Genomic DNA, 26,510 nt, shown 5'->3' with positions numbered 1-26,510 from the left:
AAACAGTGGAGAAAGGGTAGACTTTCTTTAAAAGAGGAAATATGGGGAGGGGGGCAAAATTTACCCCTACCTCACACCATACACATACATAATTTCAAGATGAATGAAAAATTAAAATGCATTAATCAAAAAATGTAAAAATACCAAAAGAGAACACATCAGATTATTTCAGATTCTATTTATAATATTGAGGATGGGGAAGTCTTTCTTAAACAAAATCCAAAACTCAGAATCCATAAAAGAAAATTTAAATCTTACACGTGTTGAAAGATGCTATAAACCAAGTTAAAATATAATCCATAGAAAAGGGAAATATGGCTGCAGCCTATGTGACAGATATATAATCTCTATCATATTTAAATCGCTCCTATATTTTAACAAGAAATAGACAAACAATTCAGTATTAAAGATGGCGAATCATATGTCTGGGCCATACATGGAAGAAGACAAATTAAATCACAGCCATATAAAATATATTCACTCTCACTGGTAATCAATGAAAAAACAATTAGAAGAAAAAACAATAACACTTTTTTCCCAATCAGATAGGAAAAATAAAAAGATTTATGAAATCCAGAACTGGCAAGAGTTTAGGAAAATGGAACTCTCAAGCAGTGTGAGTGAGAGTGAAAAAGGCCTTTAGAAAGAAAATTTGAGGAAAGCAAAATAAAAACTTTGTCTTAGTAATTCCACTTCCACAGCTCTGTGCTGTAGATATTCTCTGTCAAGCGTGCAGGGGTTTCATTCTAAGGTCGTTCATTGCAGCATTGTCTTTAATTACAAGAATATTTATAAATTATTTAAACGCTCAGCAATAGGGGAAAGGATAAATTAGTCATAGTATATCCATACTATTCAAAAGAAAGAGGTAAATCTGTGTGGGCTAAAGAACAAAGAGGGTTTCTACTTCTGCTGGTGGTGGCTGGTTTGTTTTGGACCAATCCTCTGTCTGAGAGTAATTATAAAATCTGGACTGTGTGTATGTGTGTGTGTGTATATGTGTATAAACATTTATCTGAAGGCATCACAGAGCTAGCAAGGGAACAAGGACTGCTGGGCCAGGATCCTACAGAGAAGGGAAGCCCAGAGACGTGAGCCTGACATCTGATTCAGCTTTTCCTCTTGACGCCCTTGCTGAAACCAAAGATGCTGTGGGGCAGCTAGGAAGCTGAGCAAAGCTTTCAGCTGACTTCCTGGGCTAGGAGGACAAAATTGGAACTCAGAGCCTGCCACGGAGGAGGGACGCTTGAAAACATCCCAGGCTTTCCGTGGAGTCTTCCCAAAGGTTTATCCCTTAGGAGTAAAAGTGAACCAGAAATAGACCAGCCCTCACAAAGACTGAAGACCAGCTTCAAATCAGCTCAAGCCCCGATTAGAATCAGGTGCTCTGCCTTTCCCTCAACTGCTTGCCAGAAATAAAATAAATCCCCATTCGAGGAATACAACATCTCCCAGAGTTTCAAGTTATAGCTCTGTAATTTTTATACACGCCTTTAGTGTTCAAACAAAAATAACCGGGCATGTAAAAGATAAGAATTAACTGAAAAATTGAGAGGGAAAATAGATCATAGAAACAGGGCCATAGAAGATATCTACAGATATTACAGCTCTCAGACCTAGACTCTAAGATAACTGTTTATGTCCAAGAAATCAAATACAGCATAGAGAATTTTAGAAGAGAACTGGAAAGTACAAAAAAGAATGAAATGGAAATTCTAAAATTGACAAATATCTGAAATTAAGAACTCCATAGATAGTGTTAATAGCCAATTTGACACAACTGAAGGGTCAGTGATTAATAGAACATAGATCTATAGAAATATTCAATCTGGAAAACAAAAATACAAAAGGATGGAAAATGCAGAAAGGAGTGTAAAAGAGATAAAACATTGTGAAAAGTCTAACATATAATAATAAACTTAGAGGTCTTTTCACTACTAGATATCAAGATATTTTATAAAGGTACTGTAATTACAGAAGAATAGATAAATACAAGACAAAATAGAGAGTCCAGAAACAGACCCAGTATCCATGGACACTCGATTGATAGAGGTATGATAGGGAAGGATGGTCTTTTCAATAGAACAGGGGGGAAAGAAGGGTCTTTTCAATAAATGGTGCTGGATCAGTTGGATATCCATATGGAAAAAAATTAAAAGTGAGCCTAGCTCACACTATACACTTAAAACATCCCAGGTAGATTGCAGAGCTATATGCGAAAGTGAAAAAACAAAACTTTTAAAAGTTAACGTAGGTGAATATCTTTATCACCTTGGGGACAGGAAAGATTTCTTAAATAGGGCACAAAAATCAATAGCCACAAAGGAAAACACTGATCAGTTGGACTACAGTGTAATTCAGAACTTACATTCATCAAAACATAGCATTAAGGGAATGAAAACACAGAGTGAGAGAAGATATTTGCAATGTGCGTATTCAACAGAGAACCCATATCCGGTATTTGTAAAGAACTTCTACAAATCAGTAAGATAAAAAAGACAATAGAGTTTTTTTTTAAATGGGGAAAAGACTTGACCAGGTACTTCATAAAAGAAGATATCCAAATGGACAATAAACGTATGAAAAAGTGTCCAACCTCATCAGTCATTAGGGGAATACACATTAATACCCAAAAAGACAACATTACACACCCACCAGAACGGTTAAGATTAATAAGACTGTCAATACCAAGCATTGCAAGGAAAACCTCATACATTGCTGGTGGGAGTGTAAAATGATAGAATCATTTTGAAAATTAGATGGACGATATCTATTAAAACTATTGCCCGGAAATTCTCCTCCTAGGTAAATACCTAACAGAAATGGGTACAACTGTGTACCCAAAGATAGATATTAGAGTGTTCATAATAGTGATATTTACAATAGCCTAAACCTGGAAACTCAAATGTCCATCAACTGTAGAATGATTAAATAGTTAGTGGATTATTCATATAATGGAACATCCTGCAAGAATGAAAATGAACGAACTAATGCTATATGGAGCAATAAAGATGGCTTTTACAACCAAAATGGTGAGCAAAAGAAGCCAGACATAAAAGAGTATGTATTCATATGATTCCATTTATTTGAGCTTCAAAACTAGGCAAAACTAACATGGTGTTAAATGTCCTATAGTGGTTACCTTCAGGAAGAAGGAGTGGGAGTTACTGGAAAGGGCTAAGAAAGGGCTTTCTGAGGGCCTGTTAATGTTCTATTTATTAATCTTGGCGCTGGTTACATGGGGCTGTTCACCCTGTGATCATTCATTGAACTATTCACTTGTAATTAATGCTCTTTTCTGTGTACGTTGTGTTCTGATATAAAGAATCCACGTGTACTGACATGCAAAAAAGGCAGGCCATCAGGAAACATAGCCCAGCAATTTTTAAACAGTTTCTCTGAAGATTCTGACTCACTGTCACGTTTGGGAGCCTCTCCCCTAGATCTAAGGTCTTTTCCAACCCCATATTCTGCAGTTCATTTATTCACTCAGCCAAATATTTGGAGGGTCTCCATTAGTCTGTGCACCACACTCAGCAGAACAAGGCATGCACAATGAAACTGACGGGAATCCTGTGCCTTGGGTCTTTGAGAAAGGAAATCACTAATCTAGATAACTCTGGAACTCTGTTCCAAGGCAGAAAATGATCACCCCAGGAAGCAGGGACAGATAGAGAAAGAATAATGGGAGAGTTGGTTTGGGAAAATCTAGCTGAAAAATATTGCTGGGGGCCCTATTGGGCTCAGCCTCCTTAGCCAATGCACCTGGGGCAGACCCGGCCCCTGAGCATCTGAGGGACTAGTTCTCAGCATCCGCCTCCACTTCAATCGCCCAGGTGAGCACTGGGCTTGACAGACCATGGGAAAAGTTTACTCCCACCTTTGAGTGCCTTTTCTGAGAATTCCTAAAGTTGGCAACTTTCTTCTTTCTGGATTTTCACATAGAAACTTCTTTATCACTCACCTTCACTACCTCTTCAAGCCTTTTTCTCCTGTATGCTTTCTCTTCCAACTGACTAGGGAAGATACAGGTTGTTTCACTCACCTGTGCCCTAAATTGACTTTTCCCCTTTGAAGCCTGGTACTCCTCTCTTCAGTGTAAGGACCTGTAAACACTTTCCACAATCATCCACAGCCTCCCAGCCTCTCCCTCGTCCCCATGCAACCTAATGGATGACATGCATCTGGGCTCCCTCGGTGACCATTTTGGAAATGTCCACTCCTAAGGCTTTCTCACCTTCTGCTTGGTCATGTCTAAGAGCCCCACAGAGTATCTGTCACAGTTGAGGAAAGCTCGGACTGTGTACAGGGCTTTGTGGAACTGTCGCTCGATGTCTGTAAGCTCTTCAAAGACTTTGCTCCCAGACCACAGCAGTATCTGAAAAAAGACAAAAACACAGTCAAACTTTTTGAGGCACAAAGCAGCAGCTCACTTAGCTGGAAAAGAACAGCAACTCTGTAAAGTTCTCTAGAGTTTAGCTCATTTAACCCTTACAATAACCCAGAGATAGAGACAGGACAGTTATCCCTATTTTATAGATGGAGAAATTGAGGCTCAGAGAGGTGAAGTAACTGGCCAGCTTCTGTTGGGTCTGACTCTTTCCATTTCTTTTATCTCATAAGTTGTTAATAAGAATAATAATAAACATTGATTGTGCGCAAGTGCTCTACATCCATTATTTCATTTACGATTGACAATAATCTTTTGAGGGTGGAATCTTAATTATCCCCATTTTTCAAGTGGGGAGGCTGGAGCTTGGAGAGGTTAAGTGATTTGTCCCGGGTCTTAGCGCTAGTAAATGGCTTAGAGGGGATTCAAATCCAAGCTGTCTGACATGAAAACTTGTGCATATAATCACTCTGGCATGCAGCTTTACAAACATCCACTACCTCATTAACACCAGGGATGGTGGGCAGAGACGGTATGATGGTTCCCAGGCTCTTTACCATCCACCTTCCCAGCCTGACCACATCAATGTTTCAGTAAAAGGACGTGTCCAGCCCATTCCCTTGAGCCAAGCCCCTACCTGGCCACGCCGAGTCTCACAGTTGTGCAGGTAACTCAGGTGGAACACCTTCATGATTAGATTTGCAAAATTGAGATACTTGAGAAGAATCTGAAAATCAAACAGCATGAGGGGAAAGAGATGAAAAGGAGGAACCCTTCCTCTGGCCACTTCTACCAGCATCAAATATCTGAATATTTTACATGCTTTGTCAGAGGTAATTTGAGCAGGTGGATCATGGAACGCTGACTTATAAATGTTGAATGCATTTAAGAGTGTAAAACTCACAGAATGGAGAATGTCAGTGTTGATAGGGGTGTGAATGAAAAATTGCTGTTATTTACTGAGTTTGCAGCCCCTGTGGTAAGTTATTTATGTATGTCATCTTATCTGATCATCACAAGTACCTCAAGAGATGGATACTATAAAATCATCCCCATTTTACAGATAGGAAAAGTAAGGTTCAGAGAAATTAAGTAACTTGTTCAAGTCAAACAGCTAGATATTAGCAGAGCCAGAACAACTATCCCTACATTCCTCTCTCCACATCCCAACGTCTTAACCGTTATCCTGTTCTGCTTTCCTCAGAGAGCATCAGACTAACCCCCATGTCTTACAGATGGGGAAACCCAGCTCAGGCCAAACAGCAAGGTTCAGGGGACTTCATGAGCTGGAAGAACGTGCCAGCATGGCCACACTAGCCATTTCTAAATTATTCTTACCTCTTCATCTTTCTGGGTGAAGTGGGGCCCATCCACTTTATTCACAGCCATGATTATGGCCACCACATCCTTCCCATTCATTATGGGGGAAGCCAAGATGTTCTTAGTCTGGTAGTCTGTGAGGGTGTCCACGAAGTCACAGAAATGCTCATCCTGAAGGAAGCAGAGACAAGCATGGGTGGGCAGATGAAGAGCAAAGACAATAGAACAACCCACAGCCCAGGGGTCCATGGTAGGGGGTGGGATGAGGGGTTCACTATTCTCTTGTTGACGAGACACTGAAGATACTTCCGTCTACTCCTCTTCAGTGAGGGCAAGGCAATCGGAGATGATTTCTGCCCTGGAAGCCTCCACAAGCCAGTAGAAGAAAGTCTGAGATACAACCTGCTAAGGGTTGGGGAAGAGAGGTGAGCAAAGCACAGTGGGGGCCCAAGGTGGAGGGGGATTGACTCTCCGTGGGTAGGGAGGTTCAGAGAGAGCTCTCTTGAGATGTTGACAATTGTGTCCAAAATAGAAGCTTGAGTGAGGAAAAGACCTTAGTGAGTATAATAATCACAGTTGCCAGCAGGTATTGTGTGTGTCACTTTACCTGCATCAACTCACTTTAATCCTCTTAATAACCTATAAGATGGGGACCGTCAGTAGCCCATCTTACAGGAGGGAAAACTGAAGTTCAAGAAGGTTAACCCTACTTGTTACCTGTGTGGGTGTGTGACTCCGGAACCTGCCCTCAGTTCTGCTGCCTTTCAGGGAAGTCTGGATAAGGCTAGCCCTGGGTCCAGGTCATCGAATAAAAGAATTTGCTACTTGCAGTTTTTTTAGCAATCCAGTTCTAGCACCACGCAGTCAGTCCAATGGCTATCCACATTCCACAGATCCTAATGGAAGCCCCACTATGCATCGGGCCTTACACTAAGCGCTGGGGATACAAGGAAGACTAAGATTCAGGTCAGCTCACAGATATTAATAGTAATACAGGATGTAGCGCACGGCTCAAAGCTGTGGGAGTACAGAGGAACACACCTCCCCACACCCCACCCCTAAAGCAGCCTGGGAGGCCAGGATAGGGAGATGTGGTCCATGTGGTCAGAAAGAGGAGACAGAGTCTGAATTGTTGCCTTAAATCCAAAAGAATCCACCTTTCTGTTTCCTGGTAGCAGTGTGAGTTTTCCCCATCATCAGTGTTGCTTGGGGCACAAACCAGCCTGGACACGCCCAGTTCACACTGACCGGAGAATGGGGATGTATTTCATAGGGCCAATTCACAGAGCTTTTCTTGAAGTGAGTGTGCAGAATCTTTCCTACGATTCAGAAATTCAGAGTGTGATGCTCTCCATCTATGGATTTCTTCCAGTTGAGGTGGGATCAAATAAACAGGCAACAGCACTGTTGTCAACAGAGCTGTCTCCAGCCAGGTGAAGGGTAAAGGCATTAAGGGAAGCCTGCAGTGCTCTGCTTGAATTAGCATTGGAGGATTAAGAGAAAGCTCTAAAGAGGCATTAGCCGTGAGGGGTTTTCCATGCCATTCTCTAAGGACACTGATGAATCCCCAAATTCAGGCCTGGGTGGGGCATGCTTGGATTCATTTCATGAAGTCAGTTCAGTCTTGCAATATTCACTTCTACGAAGAAGCAAAACGCTTGGGCCTCACTTGCATCTCAGGCTAATGATACTAAATCCAGCAGAACCCTCTTTCCTGCTGAGTTCTCAGCCCTGGAACCCTCTCACAGATAATACAGCTGTCAACTGACTGGCGTTCATGCAATCATTGTCCTTCTTATATTTTCAGCATATAAAGTGTTCTAAACAACTGTGTCATAGAACCTCAGACGAGCTCAGACTGTTTATTTTAAAGCCCAGGAATCAGATGCCCAGCTGGGGAAAACCTGAAGTCACTCATCCACTCAGTTAGCATTAACAGAGTCCCTTCTATATGTGTGCTGGGCACTGTCTAGACCCTCAGGTTATGGCAGTGAACAAGAGCAGCGACCTTCTTTCTCTGGTGAAGCTTCCATTCAGGCAAAAAACAGGTAAACAACTAAGCATTCTCCCTCAGGCTCACGGGAACTGCTGTGAAGGAGATAAACTGATGACGCTATAGGAAGTGATGGAAGGGAGGGCCGGCCAAGCCACTTTAGTTGGTCGTAGTGGTTAGGGAGGCTTCTCTGAAGAGGTAAGGCTGAGAGCTGAGGGGTCCCAGGAGCCAGGCAAGTGGAGCGCATTCCACGCAGGGAGCACAGAGCAGGAAAAGGCCAGGAGCGGGCAGTGAGTTGGCCGGTCTCAGAAGGAGAGAAGACGGGTGTAGCTGAAGTACAGGGAGGGAGAAGGAGAGTGGAGGCTGGCAAGTCAGAGGTGGGCAGGGCCTATCTGGCAGGGCCCTGGAGGCCACTGTCAAGAGCTTAGACCTTATTCCGGTGCCATGCAACACCGCTTCTCATTCCAGATTCCCCACTTCCTCTTTCCACACATTCGCAGTGCCAAGCTCCGTGTCCCATGATGAGATCTACTATTTACTGAATAACAATGATGTACTAGGCCCAGAGCCAGACAACTTAAATATATTATCTCATTAACTCTCATATCCGCCCTGTTGGCACAAAACTCACCTTCCCTGTTTTATAGACGATTCCCTTTCTGGCTAGTAGTACGGCCACTCCATTCATTCATTGATTGACTGATTCATTGATACACTGATTGATTGATTCATTCATATTTACTGAGCACTAGCTCTGAGAGTCACTGGATATGCCAAGACCGGTAGAAAAAATGAGGTTGCCCTCGTCGGGTTCTCACAGTATAGTGGGGGACACGTAAAACATGAACCCACAATTCAAGCCATAATATGAACGTGTGGGGTACCCTGGGGCCTCAGGGAGGAAGGGACTTACTCACTGAGTGGCTTCAGGGGCCACTCAGTACATTATCAGTAGTCGAAAACTATGAACCTCAGTTTCCCCTTTGGCAAAATCAGAGTGCCAGATCACGTCCTCCCTGAGGTTTCTTTCTGTCTAGCATGCGGGGCTCCAGGTCTCATAGGATGGGAAGGAGCAGGACAACAGAAGTGAGAGTCTCTGGAAATGATAGTCCTCTCAGTTTCTGGCTTCAGAAATGGGATTTGTGGTGTCTAGGAAAAACTCACTGTTTTCTTTTACTCTCACACTCCTGCCACACTCCTGACACCACTTTGACATCAGCTGTGTGTGGGTTTTTTCCAACATCAAATCTTCAACACCAGCAGGGGGTCCTACAATTCAATTCAGTTCTGACACTATCTATCTGGATTTAGCATCAGATCCCACCAGTTAAGGGCTCGGTCCCATAAGACTGCCTCCACTTCAGACACCATTAGCAAGTCCCAGGCTGTCACCTGCGCTTCTGACTGATCAACTATAAACTGGAGTTCTCATGACTCCCTGCTTGGGTGGTCAATAATATGCTAGAACAGCTCACAGAGCTCAGGGAAACATTTACGTTTACTGGTTTATTATATAGTAAAGGATACAGACAAACAGCCAAAAGAAGAGATACATAGGGCAAGGTCTGGGAGAGTCCGCATGGAGCTGAGGTGTTCCATCATCCTGGCATATGGAAGTGTTTTCCAACCTGGAAACTCTCTGAACCCCACACTTTTGGGAGTTTTAAGGAGGCTTCATTACATAGGCATAATTAATTATTAACTGCATTTCCAGCTCCTCTCGCCTTTCCAGAGAATGGGGGTGTGGCCCAAAGTTCCAAGTGTCTAATCATGGCTTGGTCTCTCTGGTGACTGGTGCCAACCCAGGAGGTGGCACCTCATTAGAAGAAAAGACCACTATCCCCCAATAAATTCCAAGGGCTTTAGGGGCTCTGTGTCGGATGCTCCTATCATTCAGGGAATTACAGAGGTCTTGGGAGCTCTGTGTCAGGATCCAGGATGGAGATCAAACATATATTTCTCATTGTAAAGCACAATATCAAAGGTGATTAGGGAAGGGCCATCATTTATTCATTCTCTCAACACACTGTGAGGAGTACCCACTCTTTCCCAGGCACTGAACTAGGTGTTGGGGACCAGTGGTGACTAAGACAGACAGGCCTTGTGGACTTTCCAAAGAGGAGAAAGAGTAAAGAATTAACACACAAACAAATATTGAATGGCAAGTAGGATTGCCAGATTTGGCCAATAAACACAGGATGCCTAGTTAAATTTGAATTTCAGGTAAGTAAATACTTTTTGAGTAGAAGTATGTCCTAAATATTGCATGAGACATATTTCTACAAAAATGTTATTCTTTGTTTATCTAAAATTCAAATTTAACTGGGCATCCTATAATTTACCTGGCAGTCCTCATGGCAAGACTGGCGGAGACAATCTCAAGGATGAGTAGGAATTGTTAGGACATGGGGAGTTACTTCACAACCCTGGGGAACTTCTCCGTTCCTGGTTTCCCTTTTCAAAAATGCAGTGACTGTAATACTTTCCCAGTTTTTTTGAGGGCACTGAATGCTAAGAGTATCACTTGCTGGTGGTTCAGGGCCAACCCGGAGCCCAGTTTACACCATCTTCCTCCTCCTTCTCCATCCAACCCCCAGTCACTGTCCAGAGCCCCCAGGACAATAAGATTTCTCAAGGAGGAACAACAGGAGAAACAAACACAGGCAAATGACAAGTGCAACAGGAATTCCTGGCCTGGACTGACTTTGCCCCAGGCCCGAGTCGCCAGTCAGTGAGACTGCCCCAGCCCCGAAGCTTCAAGGGAAGCACAGGCATCACTTCTAGAGTGAACTTCGGGGCTGAAGAGGAAACAACAGGCTGTCCCTTATCACAGGGGCTCAGCAAACTCTTAGACCTCCATCTTTTACAATCAGAGGAACATCCTGAATCCCCTTAACACCAGGGCCCATGAAAGCTCTCGGCACTTCTGTTCTGTTTTTCTCAGCAGTACAATCTATACTGAAAGTTCCGGAACGGCAAGACTGGATTCTTCTCCACATTGCACACAGACCTGGTACAGCATCCTTCCCTTAGCATAGATCCTTAACAACAACAACAAAATAGTAATAATAATAACAAGGAGCAGGAGCCACCAATATGAGCCACTACAATGTGCCAAGAACCTTGCTAGATGAGAAATCATTCTCCCGTTTAATCCTCCAACAACGCTTCGAAGTCAATATTCTCATCCCATTTTATAAATCAGGAAGTGAGCCCAAACAGGCTAAACAATTTGCCAAAGTCATATTCTTAGAAAGTGCTGAGTCATGATGCACACCCAGATCTGACCTCAAAGCTGAACGTCTTCCTTCCCTGCTGTACGATTTGAAATGACCTGTGATAAACGGCACCCAGATCAATGCCCTTATTTTACGCATGAGGAGGAGGTATAGACTAGCAGGGCTGTGAAGAGGGTGGGCACAAGGCCAGAGTGCCTGGGTTCGAATCCCCACTCTGCCGCCTTCTATTGGTTTGACTCTGAGCAAGTTACTTAACCTTTCTGGGTTTCAGTTTCATTCTCTGTAAAACGGAGATCATCAGAGTGATGTCATAAGACTGGAACAATCCATGTTGGCTACAATTAAAGTCTAGAGAGAGTTGAAGGGAGAGCAGACTACAATCCAGTTGGAAGAGTCCTCAGGAAAGACCCCTGGATGGAGAACCGTTACTCCCATCCTTGGATGTCCAAGGGGAGATGAGGGAGAGATGAACCCCATGGGAGATCCGGCCCAGTGTGTTTCATTTCCCACAGAGGCCCAAGTCTGAGCTTCTTATCTTGCCAAAGAACCCAAGTCAAAAAGATGACCTGTTTGAATTCCTGCGTTTGGGGGTGTGAAGTCCTGGCTCTGCCCTAACCCCCTTGGTAACTTTGGCCAAGCCCTTTCTCAAAGTCTCCTGGCTCCAGCCTCCTCATCCATTAAACGAGGCAGTTGGATGAGATGATCTCTGAAGCCCTCTCCCTCTCCTCCTTTTAACCTTATTACCCTCAGTCTGAAATAAGGCCAGAGGTAAGGTGAGCACAAAGTCACAAGATGTCCAGGCTGGATCTTGGAAATGACTGAACGCAGGTTGCTGGTTTGGCCAGTGCAGCAATACAGAGACCACCACGGGCCCTGCCATCATGGGGCAAATGCTCTTCTGGGTGGGACAGGTGTTAAAGGAATTATTGCATAATTACTTGATTGTGAGTCTTTTATGCCAAATGTTAACTGAGCGTCTGCTTTGTACCAGACATCTGCTGGGTCCTGAGTCCTTGAATATAGTGGAGAATAAAGGCAGGCGTGATCCCTGGAATCCAGGTTTATTGTGATAAACGGTTTTAGGAAGAAGAGTGTAACAGAGAGACCTGGGAAGCCCTTTCTGAGGAAGTGACCTTTAAGCTGAGATCTGAAGCGTGAGTAAGATTGGCCTAGAAAGAGGGCTATGGGGAGAATTGCATTATAGCTTTTCAAAGCTAGTGTCCGGAGAGAGGAAGCGATTTGCTTCAGATGATCAAACAGGTCTTTGTCAGAGCTGCCAGTAGAACTCCCCCAGAACCCGACACTCGGAAGACAGAGCCAAGTGCTTAACCAGTAGTCAGTGTTACCATTTCCAGGAAAGTGACAGACTGCCATCATGTCTCCTAATGTCAGGCATGAAGAAAAACACATTGCCTCTGTGATATTCCTTCCAGAAACGCCTAACTGAATCTAATTGTGAAGACATGTCAGACAAGCCCAAACAGAGAGATATTTCTGCAAAACCTTGAGCCTGTACCCTTCAAAACAGTCAGCATCATGGAAAACAAAGACAGACTGAGGAACCGTTTCAGATTTGAGGAGACTGAAGAGAGAGTGCTAGATGGGCGTGATTGAGACAATTGGCAAAAACTGAATATGGACTGTTTATTAGATAGGAGTGTTGTATCAAGGTGGTAACCTTGCAATCACCAAGGTGGCAAGGTGTCAACAACTAGTGAATTTGGATGAAAGATACATAGTTCTTTGTACTCTTTTTAAACTCTTCTGTTAAGTTTGAGTTTTATTCAAAATAAAAAGTTATAAATAAATAAGTAGATAAATAAAGAGAAGCGCCAAGTCATCACCAACCCAATCTTGGCAGCCAGGAGCTCCCCACCCCACTTGTGCCACCAGAACCCCATGGAATAATGCCTCCCTGCCCTCCCTCTCATGGGGAAGAGGGTACCTCTTCTGTGTTGGCAACGTTGACGATCTTTTTAGACTGTGCGACGTGGCCCACCACGCCCATGTCCAGGGGGAACACAATCTCCGAGTCGGGCATCACCAGGCAGTCTTCAAGGACAGCATCCTTGTGCACATTGAAGAGCCGGGTGGCCAGCTCGGCGATGCCATTTCGGGCCCTATACATGAACAGGCTCATGCGATCTGCCTGTAAGAGGAAGCACAGCTTCTTCATGACATTGAAGATGCATTTCTCAGCCTGCAGATTCTCCTGAAAGTCCCGCAGGAGGTCAAAGATGATTTCACTCTCCTCCACACTGCTCACGGCATGGTAGCTGCTGAAGTCCACGGCTGCCTCCTTGGCGCCCAGGAGGTCTGAGATGACCTTGGCCCGGTAGCGGAGGTTGTAGTACTGTTTGGCAAAGCCGACATTTGAGTCCAGGAACTTCTCCACCTCCTCTGCCTTCACCTCACCCATGGCTGGGGATTCCGCTGGCTACCTCTGTGGAGGGGCTGAGGCTGGCCTGCCGAGGGCAGTTTTGCCGTCTGTGACAAAACTGAGTCAGGACGTGCTCTGCTCCTGCCTGGACTTCTCTGGGTCTCGTCTGTAAATCTCACTGGTATGGCCGCCTAGGAGGGGGAGGGTGCTGGGGAGATTAAATCATTAATATTTCTGCAGAACAAGGATTATGAGGATCAGAGTGTTCCAGATGCTTCCTGGCCTCAGCTGGGAGAAGGTGAGAGTTCTCTTTTCACCTTGGTCCACTAAGAGCTGAGAAGAGATTTCTGCACAGAGCAGGAAGTGGGCTCAACTGAAACAAATGCACTGAAACAGAGGCTGCAAAGTCGCAGCACAAGGACAACCTGCTACCGTAGATGTATTTTCTCTGCGCTGTGTGGCATTGTCCCTCAACGTTTGACAGAGAAGCCTACATGTACTGTCACCAGATCTGTCTTGCTTCTCTTGGAGAATCAGAAGATCTCACAACTCTGTGTGCACCTTCCTCTGTGGCAGGAATGGCCTGAGCTGAGAGGGACTGCCCACCCATCTCCCAACCCCCTGGACCTTACCCCACCCTTCCCTCCTCCCTTCCCCAGGGCCTCCCCAATATGGGGCTTCCCTTTGCTTTCTCACCCCTCGGCCTGCCTCCCTCGTGTACGTCATGGGTTTGGCACCTATGGGCCCTGATTTCATAATCTCTGCATCAAAGTCTTTCCCAGCTTTCAATTTCAACAATTCTCTAATTTTCGAATTTGAAGGGCCCTCATAAAAACAGCACCTTTCTTAGTTTTCCTTTTATTACAAAATACATGTTCACTCAAGAAAATACAGAAAGAAGACAAAGTTACCCATCATCCTGCTACACAGAGGTGACCTCTACTTAACCGTCTAGTTTCTGTCTTTTCCAAAGAGGTGTCACTTTAAAATCTATTTCTCTTCAACCCCCCTGACCTTTCTCTTGGCACTTTAATGTGCTTTTTCTGGCTACAGTCTGTCCCTTCTTGGGCTGTCAGTCAGAAATGCACAAAATAGTCTAGATGCTATCAACTCCCATGAAATTGAAATACCAGAATCCTCACTGAACTGCCCCTCCAGCACACTAGGCAACGAGAAGAACACCTCCTTTCTGAATGAAACGTGCTTCACTTTCCGCCACTATATCTGCCAGAGCCTGGCATCTCGACACGGTAAACACTAAAAAATACAGGATTATAGGCTGTCCTTGGCACTTTGAACTTTGTAAATGAACTTTAATGGAAAATAGATTGCTTCCTTTATTGTAGGGCATAATAAATTCTTCCGTGCTGCGCCCATTCAGCTCTGTGCACACAGGTGACCTCCTCGTCTCACAGGCTTGCAGCAACCCAAACTTCTCCACACTCTCCCACCATGACTCACGTGAGCCCTCTCCCTCCCCTCTCAAACTCAAGGTCTCAGCTCATGCCAGCCATCCCTAGCTGTCTTATTCCAAGTAGCCCCCAACCATCCCCTCCCTGCTTCCTGCCGGTCATGTCATCCCATTTATTCCTTCATTGCACATTTATTACTATTAGAAATTATCATGTTTGTTTTTTGTTTCCTTGCCTGTTATTTGTCTTCTCCTCTGTACTGTGAGTTCCGTGAGAGCAGGGACCTGTCAGGCCTGATTCCTAGGTCTTGCAACGCTGCGTGGCCCATCCTCCACACTCAGTACATTTTCTTGTTAGTTAAAGGTCTGCGATGGTTAATTTTATGTGCCAACTTGACTGGGCTAAGGGATGCCCAGATAGCTGGTAAAATATTATTTCTGGGTGTGTCTGTGAGAGTGTTCTCAGAAGAGACCAGCATTTGAATCAGCAGACTGAGTAAAGATCACCTTCTCCGATGTGGGTGGGCATCAGCCAATCCAGTGAGGGCCTGAATAGAACGGAAAGGTGGAAGGAGAGAGGCTTTGCCTTCTGCCTGAGCTGGGACATCCATCTTCTCCTGCCCTGGGACATTGGCACTCCTGGTTCTCAGACTCAGGCCAGCACTTACACTGTTGGCCCTCCAGGTTCTCAGGCCTTCAGACTCAGACTGAATTATACCAGCGGCTTTCCTGGTTCTCCAGCTCACAGACGGGAGTCTGTGGGGCTCCTCGGCCTCCATAACCACGTGAGCCAGTTCTCTGGAGAACCCTGACTAATACAAAGTCCTATACCCTGTTGATTAAAATTTAGAAAATACAGGAAGACACAAAGGAAAAATTAAAATCAAACATAATTCCAAATATTACCATTGCCAATAAGTTTTGTATATTTAAATCTCTTCCTAGAGAAAATATAGATATATATTCTCAACCTTGGCTCTACTGACATTTTGGGCCCAGTAATTGTTGTGTGAGGCTGTCCTGCACATTGTAGGATGTTTAGCAGCATCCCTGGTCCCTACCCACCAGATGCCAGTAGCATCCTACCTCAAGTTGTGACAACCAAAAATGTCTCCAGAAGTTTTCAAATGTCCACTGGGGGCAGAATCGCCCAGGTTGAGAACCACTGCGCTATAGTTAGACATGTAGGTTGTTTTTATTTTCTATTATTATAAATAATGCTGTAATGAACATCCTTATATTTCTCAGTAAAAATACCCGGAAGTGAAACCCCGGCCAAAAGAGCTTGCCACTGTCTGAAGGTTTCGATAAATAATGCTAATTTTTCTCTGCAAGGCTGTACCAGAGCGGGTAAGAGTGCCTGTCCCACCCCTGCCCCACCGCTCAAAAATTGAGCAATTTTTCTTGAGGCTTGCATTAATAGCTCACCAGAACTTGGCCCTGATACTACTTAACTTTGTTTTTCTCAATTTCTCTACACATACTCTAAGCTCCACCCTAGTGTTTTTCATTCTTTCCGCCTTTTTCATCTTCTTTCTTGCCGTGCCCTCTGCCTGTTCCCTACCACCCGCTCCAAACGCCCTTTCCTCCGTGGACCCTTTGACACCCCAACTGGACTCTTTTCCTACTTGGAACCCCCAAACTATCAGTTTCCTTCCATTCCAAGGGGAGTTTCTACATTATTCATAGTGTGTATTATTTCTGCACATCTGAAGCTCCTTGAGGATAAGATAGGAGTAAAACTTTACCCATTTTTAAAAATCTCCCAAAGAGCCCAGTGCAGCTCCCTTCCCGTAGAATGCCCACCAGGCTTAGTTCTTGTTAGAACTATAAGCAACTGTTTGGCAAGAAATCTACTTTTACCTCATTTTTCAATACGCCAGAAAGAGGAAGCGAAGCCTGCTGAAAAACTTCAGTCCAATCGTTGGTTAGGTTCAGGTAAGCTGGTGTTTGCAGCAGGTCACCTCCTGACACGCCTGATAAACGGGTCTGATTTCAGATGTCATGGAAGGAAATCTAGATTCTTTCACTGGGAGCAGGGGCTGGTCTGTAGAGTTAGGAAAGACTGTTTTGTGTAATCCAGTCTAGAAAAGCACATGAGCCTAAAAAGAAGAAAACAGGACTGTAGGCCCAACATCACCGCTGACTCATTCTGTGACCTTATAGGAATGTTCGTCCTTTCAAGACTTCGTTTTCCCTATCAACAAAACAAGAGAGTCAGATAACGTTTCTCTAACATTCCTGGATCCGTGACTCCAAATGGGCTGGAGTGAGGGAGGACTGACCAGGGAGGGATGACCTCTCCATTCCTGACCACAAGCCTTGCTTAAGGAGTCTCCTGGAAGAAGAGCTGGAATTATTTATTTAAAAATGATCTCTACTCCAAGATCCACATTTCACAGATGAGGAAACTAAAAAGCTTTAAAAAGTTAGGTGGTTGAAATCATCAGTGATTAAAAAAATGTTTTTGAGATACGATTCACATAACATAAAATTCACCATTTTAAAGTGTGCAATTCAGTGAGTTTTAGTATATTCGTTATGTTGTAGGATCACTAATCTATTTTCTCATTCCCTGGTAACCCTTAATCTATTTCTCTCTCTGTGGATTTGCCTATTCTAGACATTTCATATAAATGGAAATATACAGTATGTAGCCTTTCGTGTCTGACTACTTCCGTTTAGCATAATGTTTTCAAGGTCTGTACATGTGGCAGCAAGTATCAGAACTTCATTCCTTTTTAGGGCCAGGTAATATTCCATTGCATGGATATACCACATTTTGTGTATCCATTTATGAGTTAATGGGCGTTTGGGCTGTTTTTCCTTTCAGGCTATTATGAACATCCGTGTACAAGTCTTCATGTGGACACATGTTTTTCACTTCTCTTGGGTGTATGCCCAGGAGTGGAATTGCTGTGTCCACAAGTGATTTTAAGACTTGAGCTTGGGGCTAAAGAGGGGAGAACAAAGGAAAGATACAGGACCAGCAAGGAGCCAACTGGGTCAAGGAGAGGTATTTTTGTGGAAAAGTATTTTGTGAGACGCCTTTTTGGAAAGAATAGGACTCTGAAATTCAGGACCTGCTTGGATGGGGATGGGCAGGTTGGCATCTTAGCGGCCACCACAGATCCCAGCATCGGGTGAGAAGGTCTCCACAGGCTCCCCGCCATTCATTGCTCCTGCTGACAGGAATGGTGAGGGAACCGGATGTTCAACTGGAGGAAACTCTGAAAGGCTGTTGCAGGTGGAAACCGTGTCAGTTTGTTCAGGGAGGATCCAGAGAGCAGGACAAGCCAGCAGGACAGAGGCAGAGGTTATTATAAGATGGCAGTTCCCAGAGTGCTAAAAAGGTGGAGCTTGGGGGTCGGCCTGGTGGCATAGTAGTTAAGTTCACATGCTCTGCTTTGGTGGCCTGGGGTTCACAGGTTCAGATCCCGGGTGCGGACCTACCCACTGCTCGTCAGGCCATGCTGTGGCAGCGTCCCACATACAAAATAGAGGAAGATTGGCACCAATGTTAGCTCTGCGACAATCCTCCTCACCAAAAAAAAAGGAAAAAAGAGATGGCACTCAGGAGTTAGATCTGGGACTGAGTCTGGGCCTGTCATTTGCTATCCGTGTAGATTAATTTCTCCTAGGCCTCATTCTGGTTGTCTGTAAAATTAGAATTATTTTACATGGCTGTTGTGGAAATTAAATGAGATAATATATTTCGCAAAGCTATGCACCCAGTGCAATTAAGTTGAACCATATGAAATTGCCCGTTTGACTATTTTTGTCCTACACAAATGGCAATTTTATACTGTCCAATTTAATAGTAGTTCTTCAATCATTGTTAGTTATCATAACTATCAAAGATTAACTGGATTACTTTAAAGGTAGTGAGTTCCCTATCACTGAAGGTATGTAAGCTGAGGACATGCCAAGAGGATTCAAAGATCGGCATTTAAATAGGAAGAGGAATCTGAGGCTAGTAAGTCAGTAAGGAAGCTGTTGCAATCTTCCCAGAGGAATGAGGAACCGGCCGAGGATGGGGGTTGAGAGAATGGAGAGAAACGAGTGGGCACAGAAGCAAGAAGAGTGTGGAAGGCACACTGGCTGACTGGGAGAGGGAGGCACGAAAAACAGCAGTGCGGGCCCAGCGTAATTTGTGTGTGTCATTGGGCCCCTGTAGGAAACTCAGCCCTGAGTGTCACCCTTCAGGACATTTCACAGGCACTAATGAAATCCTTTCCCCTCCCGGCTTATCAAACTCATGTCCTCCGAGAAGCCACAGAAGGGAAGACACTCTCCCTGGCCCCATCGGCCAGCTCTTAGAGCTGCCGGAACAGCCTGGTTGGTCTCCACCCTCATTTTATCTTTACCCTGGCTCTCTCCCATATTTCCTTTGTCATTACCCTTCATCTAGAGCTGCTGTCAGTTCCTAATTGTCCGGCCACCTGTTGACTTAGTGACTTTATTCAGCTACTTGGGTTTCCTGTTGGGTCTGTTTCTGGAGCTTGGCTAGTCTGTGAAGTTCTCTTTGTTTTACCTTGTCTGGCCACATGGCCAGTTGTGGAAGCAGTGCGGGATAGGTAGCGGAGAGACCGAAGAAAAGCCCTGGAGACAGTGAACGAGACATAGAGGTTTATTGGGACTTACTTACCCGGAGTGTCCAGTGGCATCCAGGGGGACAGAACTGCACATGCTACCGTGGGCAGGAAGGGGGCTGCTTCTATAGGCAGGGGGGCACAAAGCCTATGTTCTTGCCAAGGGGGCAGTCCCTGGCACGACCAAAGTTCCCAGGAACAGTAGCTCACCCAGAGGGGCCCTGTGTTCCTTCGTGATGTTCTTTGCACAAGATAGGTAAGATCCAGGCTGGCTAGGCCCTGGATCCTTACAAATCGCAGCAGGTGGGCGTCCTGCACAGAAAGGGGCCAAAGGACACATGGTTGCTCTCCAGCACGTAGGCTGGTGCCCCTACATACCATGAGGGTCTAGCCTGGGTCGATGGATGAGCCATGTAAAAGTTTGTCCTTATGTGCATTTTAACCATATGTGCACTTCTCTAAAGCTCAAATTCAAAGGGGATCTGTAACTCAAAAGCAGGAACTTTGGGTAATCCTGAAAAGTCAGGTAAAACTAGATCCTAAATATGTGCTTTGTGACCACAGTCAGGCCACAGGCAGGAAGGTACACTTGGGCTTTGGAACCAGAGTGAGCTGAGTTCGAATCCTCTTCCTGTAATTCACCAATTTTTACATTGGGGAAATTACTTAATCTCTGGTCTCAGTTTTCTCATTTATGAATTGTGGATCACAGTGATTTATAGAGCTATTGTGAGGATTAGAGGCAGGATATGTATAGAACTTGGTGAGTGGCCAGTTCTCAATACATGTAGCCATTAATAATGACAATGTAAGCTGACTAGGAGGCAGTGATATTTAGTAGAAAGCAGAAGTAACACAAATATATCTATTTTCATATTTTTCTAAACCAAAACTTTTACTGTTTTTCTCTTTATAAAGTAACATATCTTTGTGTTGTAGAAAATTAAGAAAATACAGGTAAACAAAAAGAACATAACAGTTACCAACCAGAGAAACATTTTTATATACATCTTTCTTCTCCAACCATATAAATATAATTTTTAAAACAAAACTACAGTTGTGCAGTATATATTTTGTTTGTTTAACAATATATGCAAACATTTTCTGTGCCATTAAATATTTTTTTATCATGTGATATTTAAAGGGCTCATAGACTTCCATTGGGTGGCTGTACCATAACTTGTTTAACATATTTCCAATTTGGTTATTTAGGCTGTTTCTTTTTTTTTTTTTTTAATTTTATTTTTTCTTTTTCTCCCCAAAGCCCCCCAGTACATAGTTGCATATTTTAGTTCTGGGTCCTTCTAGTTGTGGCATGTGGGACGCTGCCTCAGCGTGGCCTGAGGAGCAGTGCCATGTCTGCGCCCAGGATCCGAACCAGTGAAACCCTGGGCTGCCTAAGCAGAACGTGTGAACTTAACCACTTGGTCACGGGGCTGGCCCCGTGTTTCTCATTTTCTGGTGTTCTTTTTTTGGTCCTCTTCTTCCACTGAACGCTTGCTAACTAAATGCTGCTTTCCCCCCAGCTTCCTATGTGGTCCATATTACCACCCACCTTGGGAATCCTTTCCCTGCATGCATGTTGATGACTCCAGATTCACCTTTCTGGCTCAGATCTCTCATGAATTCCAGATGCAAATGTCCTATTGCCTTTGAAACATCTTTAATGGATATGAGACTAGATCTGACCTGAACTTCTCTTTCCTCCAAACCTATGCAGCAACCTTAGTTGTTGCCTGCCCTGCTGGATGGTAACAGCATCCCGCACAACCCTTTACTCAGTTTCTGAAGCCAAAAATCTGGGAGTTGTGCAAGTTAGCCAAGTTCCTCATATTTCCTCCTCCTCACATCCAGTCAGTCACTAAATCCTGTTAAAACATATCTCCAAAAAAATTTTTAAAATACTCATCCCTTCCCTTCCAGGAGGATTTTTTTTTTTTTAAAGATTTTATTTTTTCCTTTTTCTCCCCAAAGCCCCCCGGTACATAGTTGTGTATTCTTCGTTGTGGGTTCTTCTAGTTGTGGCATGTGGGACGCTGCCTCAGCGTGGTCTGATGAGCAGTGCCATGTCCGCGCCCAGGATTCGAACCAACGAAACACTGGGCCGCCTGCAGCGAGCGCGCAAACTTAACCACTCGGCCACGGGGCCAGCCCCCAGGAGGATTTTTTTTTTTTTTAATTTTGAAATTTTCATTTCTTTTCTTTTATTGAGGTCATAATGATTTATAACATTGTGCAACTTCAGTTGTACATTCTTATTTGTCAGTCACCAATTAAATGCGCCCCTTAACCCCTTGTGCCCACCCCCCACCCCAATTCCCCCTGGTAACCAATAATCTGTTCTCTTTATCTGTGTGTTTGTTTATCTTCCACATATGAGTGAAATCATACGGTGTTTGTCATTCTCTGTCTGGCTTATTTCGCTTAACATAATATGATTTTTTAGTATTCTTAATGAACAGTTGTGTAGTTAAATCTTTGCATGCGCTTAATTATTTTATCTTCTTAATAAAAAACTTGGCCAGAAAGAACAACTTCACCACTCACCCTTTAAGATGTTGTCGTGGCTATCCAAATATATGAGGGTTTAAGTAAAGAAATAATGAGAAAGTCAATATTTTAACACAAATATCATGTTCCATCTTGAATGACCGTTTCCCGCAGCACTTAGCTCATATCCCTGAAAGAACAAATCCCTAAGCTTATCATGGCCGTGAAACGTCAAATAACACATCACTTTCTGGACCTAAATGTTTGTAGCAAGAATACCTTGTACTCCTTCGTCCTGGGTGTAAGAGTCACATTTCTTTTCCTTCTCCAAATCAAATTTTATACGCCCCAAGTCTCCATCCTACAGTGCTGGCAGGATATTCAATCCGAATAATTATTGTGACCACTGCCCCACCCCTGGGTCACGTGAAGTCCTGTTGGTGTAACTCAGTCCAGCCCAAGAAAAACCCTGTGAGCTTTATTAACCTTTACTGCTACCACAGATGAACCCCTTATCCAAGCTGGTATGGCCCCTGAAACAGTTCTTCTCTTTGCTGGGGCTCAGGGGTCCTTGTTATGGCTGCAGACTCCCAGGGCCCCCAACAGCCAGCCATGTGGGAGGCCCTCCCACCTCTCCAGGGCAGGGAGAGGCCCCAGTCCTTGCCACTCAACAATCCTGCAAAGCCTAGCTCCCCTCTCAATCTCGGGGAAGGCTTTTAAAAATCTCCTTTCCTCTGACTACATGGCCCTCCATTCTTTCCTCCTCTGGGGCAATTCAGCCTAATTTCCCTCAAAGACCAAAAGGAGGAGGGGATCTCTTCTTGAGCCTGAGAATGGTTACATCCTGCCTGCCACACAGTGGCCCAGAGAAGCAAGTCATCAAGAAGGGCCAAGTCCCCTCTAAGGATTGGGAGTGGGGGGCAGAGGAAAGATACATATAATCACTCAAAGCACTATTTGTAATAGTAAAAGAATGGAAACAACATAAGTGTCCATCAACACTTACATAAACGATTGGACACCCAAACAGTGGAATATGATGCAGCTGCTGTGGCCAAAGATGCCACACAGCTATTTCCCATCCCACGTGCCCTTCTTACAATGGGCTCTGGCACTTCTCCCACTGATACTTGTGCGTATGTGACTTTTGTGACTAGATCATAAAAGGCTATCCAGTGTCATCCTTGCTTGTTGGAACTCTTGAAGCCTTCACCGGTCATTTAACCATAGACTGCCCTGAAACAGCCATGCTGTGAGGAAGCCCACACTAGCCCACACAGAGAGCACAAGGAAGGCCCTGAGACGACACGAAGAGAGATGTCCAGATGTTCAGCTGCTACAGCCCCCATCCCCTGTCCCAAACCCAACCACTGTGTGACTGTAGCTCTATGAGAGACCCCAAACCAGAGCCACCCACTCAAGCTTTTACCATATTCCTCACGCACAGAAACCAAGAGAAATAACAAAGTGCTTACTGTTGTTTCAAGCCTCTAAGTTTCGGGGTGGTTTGTCACTCAGCAACAGATAGCCAGAAAGCAGCTCTTTATGCCCTGACATGGAGCAATTTTCAAGGTATAATATTAATTTTTTAAGAGTGTAGGATAGTGTATATTGTATGCCCCTTTTGTTTAAAATATGTACAGAGAGAGGGAGAGAGAGTCTTGTATATACATAGCTCATTGGTTTGTCATCCCTACCTGTGCATTAGAATCTCCTAGAAAGCTTTCAAATAATATCACTGCCTGAGCCCACTCTACATCAATTCAATCCTAGTATCTAGGGATGGGACATGAACGTTGTTCTCTTTTAAAAGTTCCCCAAGAGATTCGGATTTGCAGCCAGAATTGAGAACTGCTGGTGTAGAATAACCTGGAAGGCAACACGAGAAACTGGTGCCGTGCTTGCCTCCAGAAAGGGCCACTGGGGTAAGAGCGGACAGTGTGGGAGGGAGATTTACTTTTCATTGTAGACTCTTAGATCTTTTGAATTTGTTTACTTGTCCATGTTACCTATTTCCAAAAACAAGTTAAATTAAAAAAAAAAAGTAAAACACCTATAGCAGTGAAAATGAATCCCAAATAGCAGATCTGGAATAGCCCATTCAGTAGAGGGAGTCCGTTCAGGGCTCACTGTAGCAGGGTCTCAGAGGAGGTGACCTGTCCTCCTGGGGAGAGCGGGTGGTCAGGAAGTGCTGAGGGGAATCCGGAAGGGGCCTCTGACCTGAGATGACTTCTCTGCTGGCCCACAAACCCTCAGTTAGCGCAGCATTAGTTACTCTTTGGAAAGCAGTTGAGGACACAGTTATGGCTGTAATATGTGACCCTCTGGCTGCCGGCTACCTCTGTGAACCCTGAGACCAGCAGGAGGGAAAATGCCCAGGCTCAGATGGGAGGGATAAAGAGATCAGGGTTCTGGCGGGCTGGGCTGCTGACCTGCTGTTATCGAGGAAGCTGATTATTAGCCAGCTCTCCATTAGCAGGGACTCAGTTATCTGTTTCACCCCTTGGATTCCTGCTGCAGAGAACTCGACATCATGAAGGTGAAGTAGGAGTGGCAGACCAAAGTTCAGCTCCATGTGGCCTCTGCGGTAGGGGTAGTGAATGCGAGCAGGTGGGGGGACTACACATTAACAGCAGCCTGGGATGCTAAATTGGGAGGGAGGGAGGCACTAAAGGCTGACCTACAGGGGTTCCGAGGGGTTCTGGCATGTGACAGCTTTCAGTTGGAAAATTCACTTCTGTCCCACCTTAACTACTTGTCAGTTGCATGACCTTGTTCAGTAACAATGTTCTGAGCCTCAGTTTCCTCATCTGTAATGTAGATTAAAATGATGGAATAAAAGAAGAAAATGATAACCATTATTAAATTAAACCAGTCTTCATTGTGTCTGTTACATGGGAGGATGGGGTTGGATTCTTACATTTAACTAACACAGTGAGTTAAAGTGTTAGAGTGGTTAAAGTGGTTAAAGTGTTAAAGTGGTTAAGAGTGGGCTTTGCAGTCAGGTATAACTGGGTTAAAATCATGCTATTGTCACTTATCAACTGTGGGGCCTTGGACAAGTCACCTAACATGTGAGTCTCATTTCCTCACCTATAGAGAGAGAATCATATGACAGGCGTGCCTCACTTAATGTAAGGGGATACATTCTGAGAAACGCCTCATTGGGTGATTTCGGCCTTGTATGAACATCAGAGTGTACTTACACAAACCTACGTTATAGCCTACCACACACCTAGGCTGTCTGGTACTAATCTTATGGGACCACTGTCGTATCCGGAGTCCCTCCTTGACCGAGATATCATCATGTGGCACATGATCATACAGCACCTTCTCAAACGCTGCTGTGAAAATTCTAAGATCATGAATGGGAAGAGCTTTGAGCATCCAGAAACTGGCAACTGTTGCCATTCCGCTACTTCTGTAGCCCATAAGGAGTGGACAAAGTACCTCACACCCATTGTCTCCCTTGACCCTCTCCAGGCCGCGGTGTGGAGCCATTCATGACCCGTTCAAAGGTGAGAGCATCGATGCCCATTGAGGTAAAGTGATTTGTCTCAGTCATAAGGGAACAGCAATCAGGAGTAGAAAACCCAGGCGCTCTGATCCTGTTAGGCTTGTGACTGGAAGTTCTGAATCTCGTGGGTGACAGAACCTTGATCATCTCTCGATAAGAAAGGGAGTTCCTTAAATGACTGTGAAGAGGTTCCTTAGAAAGGGAAGGAAAGGAAGATAACCCTTTTGCTTCTTTCACAGGTCCTCTTCCGTTCCCATCTAGTGGGCCCGGAAAGCTTTAAACAAGAGGAAGAATGAACAAACTAACGTGTACTCAGTATCAGATAGCGCCCAGTTCGGGGCACATAATTCAATCGAAACAACATGCTAGGATGTGACCGGCAGAGAAGGCGCTGAGCGTTTAGGCTGAGACTTGACAGACAAGAAGAAACCAGGTAAACCGAACCAGTGTTCAGGTCCTGAAAGAGATCACGCCTGACGGGCAAAGGAGGCCAGGAGGGGTGCATCGTAGTGAGGGAGGGAGACACGCGAGGCGGGGGGGGGGGGGGGGGGGGGGGGAGGGGCAAGGGCCACGGCCCAGAGCGTTCACGGCTTTGAGGGGATAGGGAAGGATTTGATTTTATCTGTAAACATCAAGGAGAGGCCCTGAGGGTTTTAAACGAGGACTGGAATTACATTTCATATTTATTCTTACATTTTTATTTACATCTGAAAAAGAGCCTCTGGCTATTAGAACCTGTGGTGGAGGATAAGTTACACTGGGGCAAGAGCCTCTAACTTGCTAGCTGACCCTTCCCCATTGAGGGCTCCCATTTCCCCATCTATAAAGGTGGGTGGGAGGGAACTGGGTCCCCGGGAATCCGAGATGAAGACGATGCCCCTCGCAAACGCAGAGCACTCTGCAGCTCTAGACGGAGCGCTTCCGCGTCTCCGTTGGTGCTTCTTCCTCCCTATACGCTGGCGGTTGAGGCCGGGAACCCAGGATCTGTCCACCCCGCGATGATTCACCGCTCCCCAGAGCGGGGTGATGAATGTCCCTAAGACTCAGGGCCGCGTGGCCCCTCTGCTCAGGCAGCCAGTCGCGAGGAGGAAAGCGGCCAGGGGGCGGCACCCCCGCCGGTCCGAGCCGCGTCATTGGCTGGCGGCCGCGTCGCTCGCCGCGGTGCCACGTGACTGCCG

The 26,510-nt window shown here is 45.0% G+C and overlaps 1 protein-coding gene across 1 annotated transcript in view; it reads right to left on the bottom strand.

Moving 5' to 3' along the window:
• PDE6A (phosphodiesterase 6A) overlaps nucleotides 1-13,516 on the bottom strand; it is a 56,916-nt gene extending 43,400 nt beyond the window's left edge. The window contains exons 1-4 of the mRNA XM_046667498.1: nucleotides 12,888-13,516; nucleotides 5,729-5,881; nucleotides 5,028-5,117; nucleotides 4,238-4,378 (exon numbers count right to left, since the gene is read on the bottom strand). Coding sequence (XP_046523454.1) covers nucleotides 4,238-4,378; nucleotides 5,028-5,117; nucleotides 5,729-5,881; nucleotides 12,888-13,361 — 858 coding nt within the window. The 5' untranslated portion in view covers nucleotides 13,362-13,516. The remainder of the gene's footprint in view (nucleotides 1-4,237; nucleotides 4,379-5,027; nucleotides 5,118-5,728; nucleotides 5,882-12,887) is intronic.
• Nucleotides 13,517-26,510: the final 12,994 nt, after the last annotated feature.

This window comes from Equus quagga, chromosome 7, assembly GCF_021613505.1.
Source record: "Equus quagga isolate Etosha38 chromosome 7, UCLA_HA_Equagga_1.0, whole genome shotgun sequence".
NCBI lineage: Eukaryota > Metazoa > Chordata > Mammalia > Perissodactyla > Equidae > Equus > Equus quagga.
Note: the sequence above shows the minus strand (reverse complement) of the source record. Positions and strands in the feature narration are given on the sequence as shown.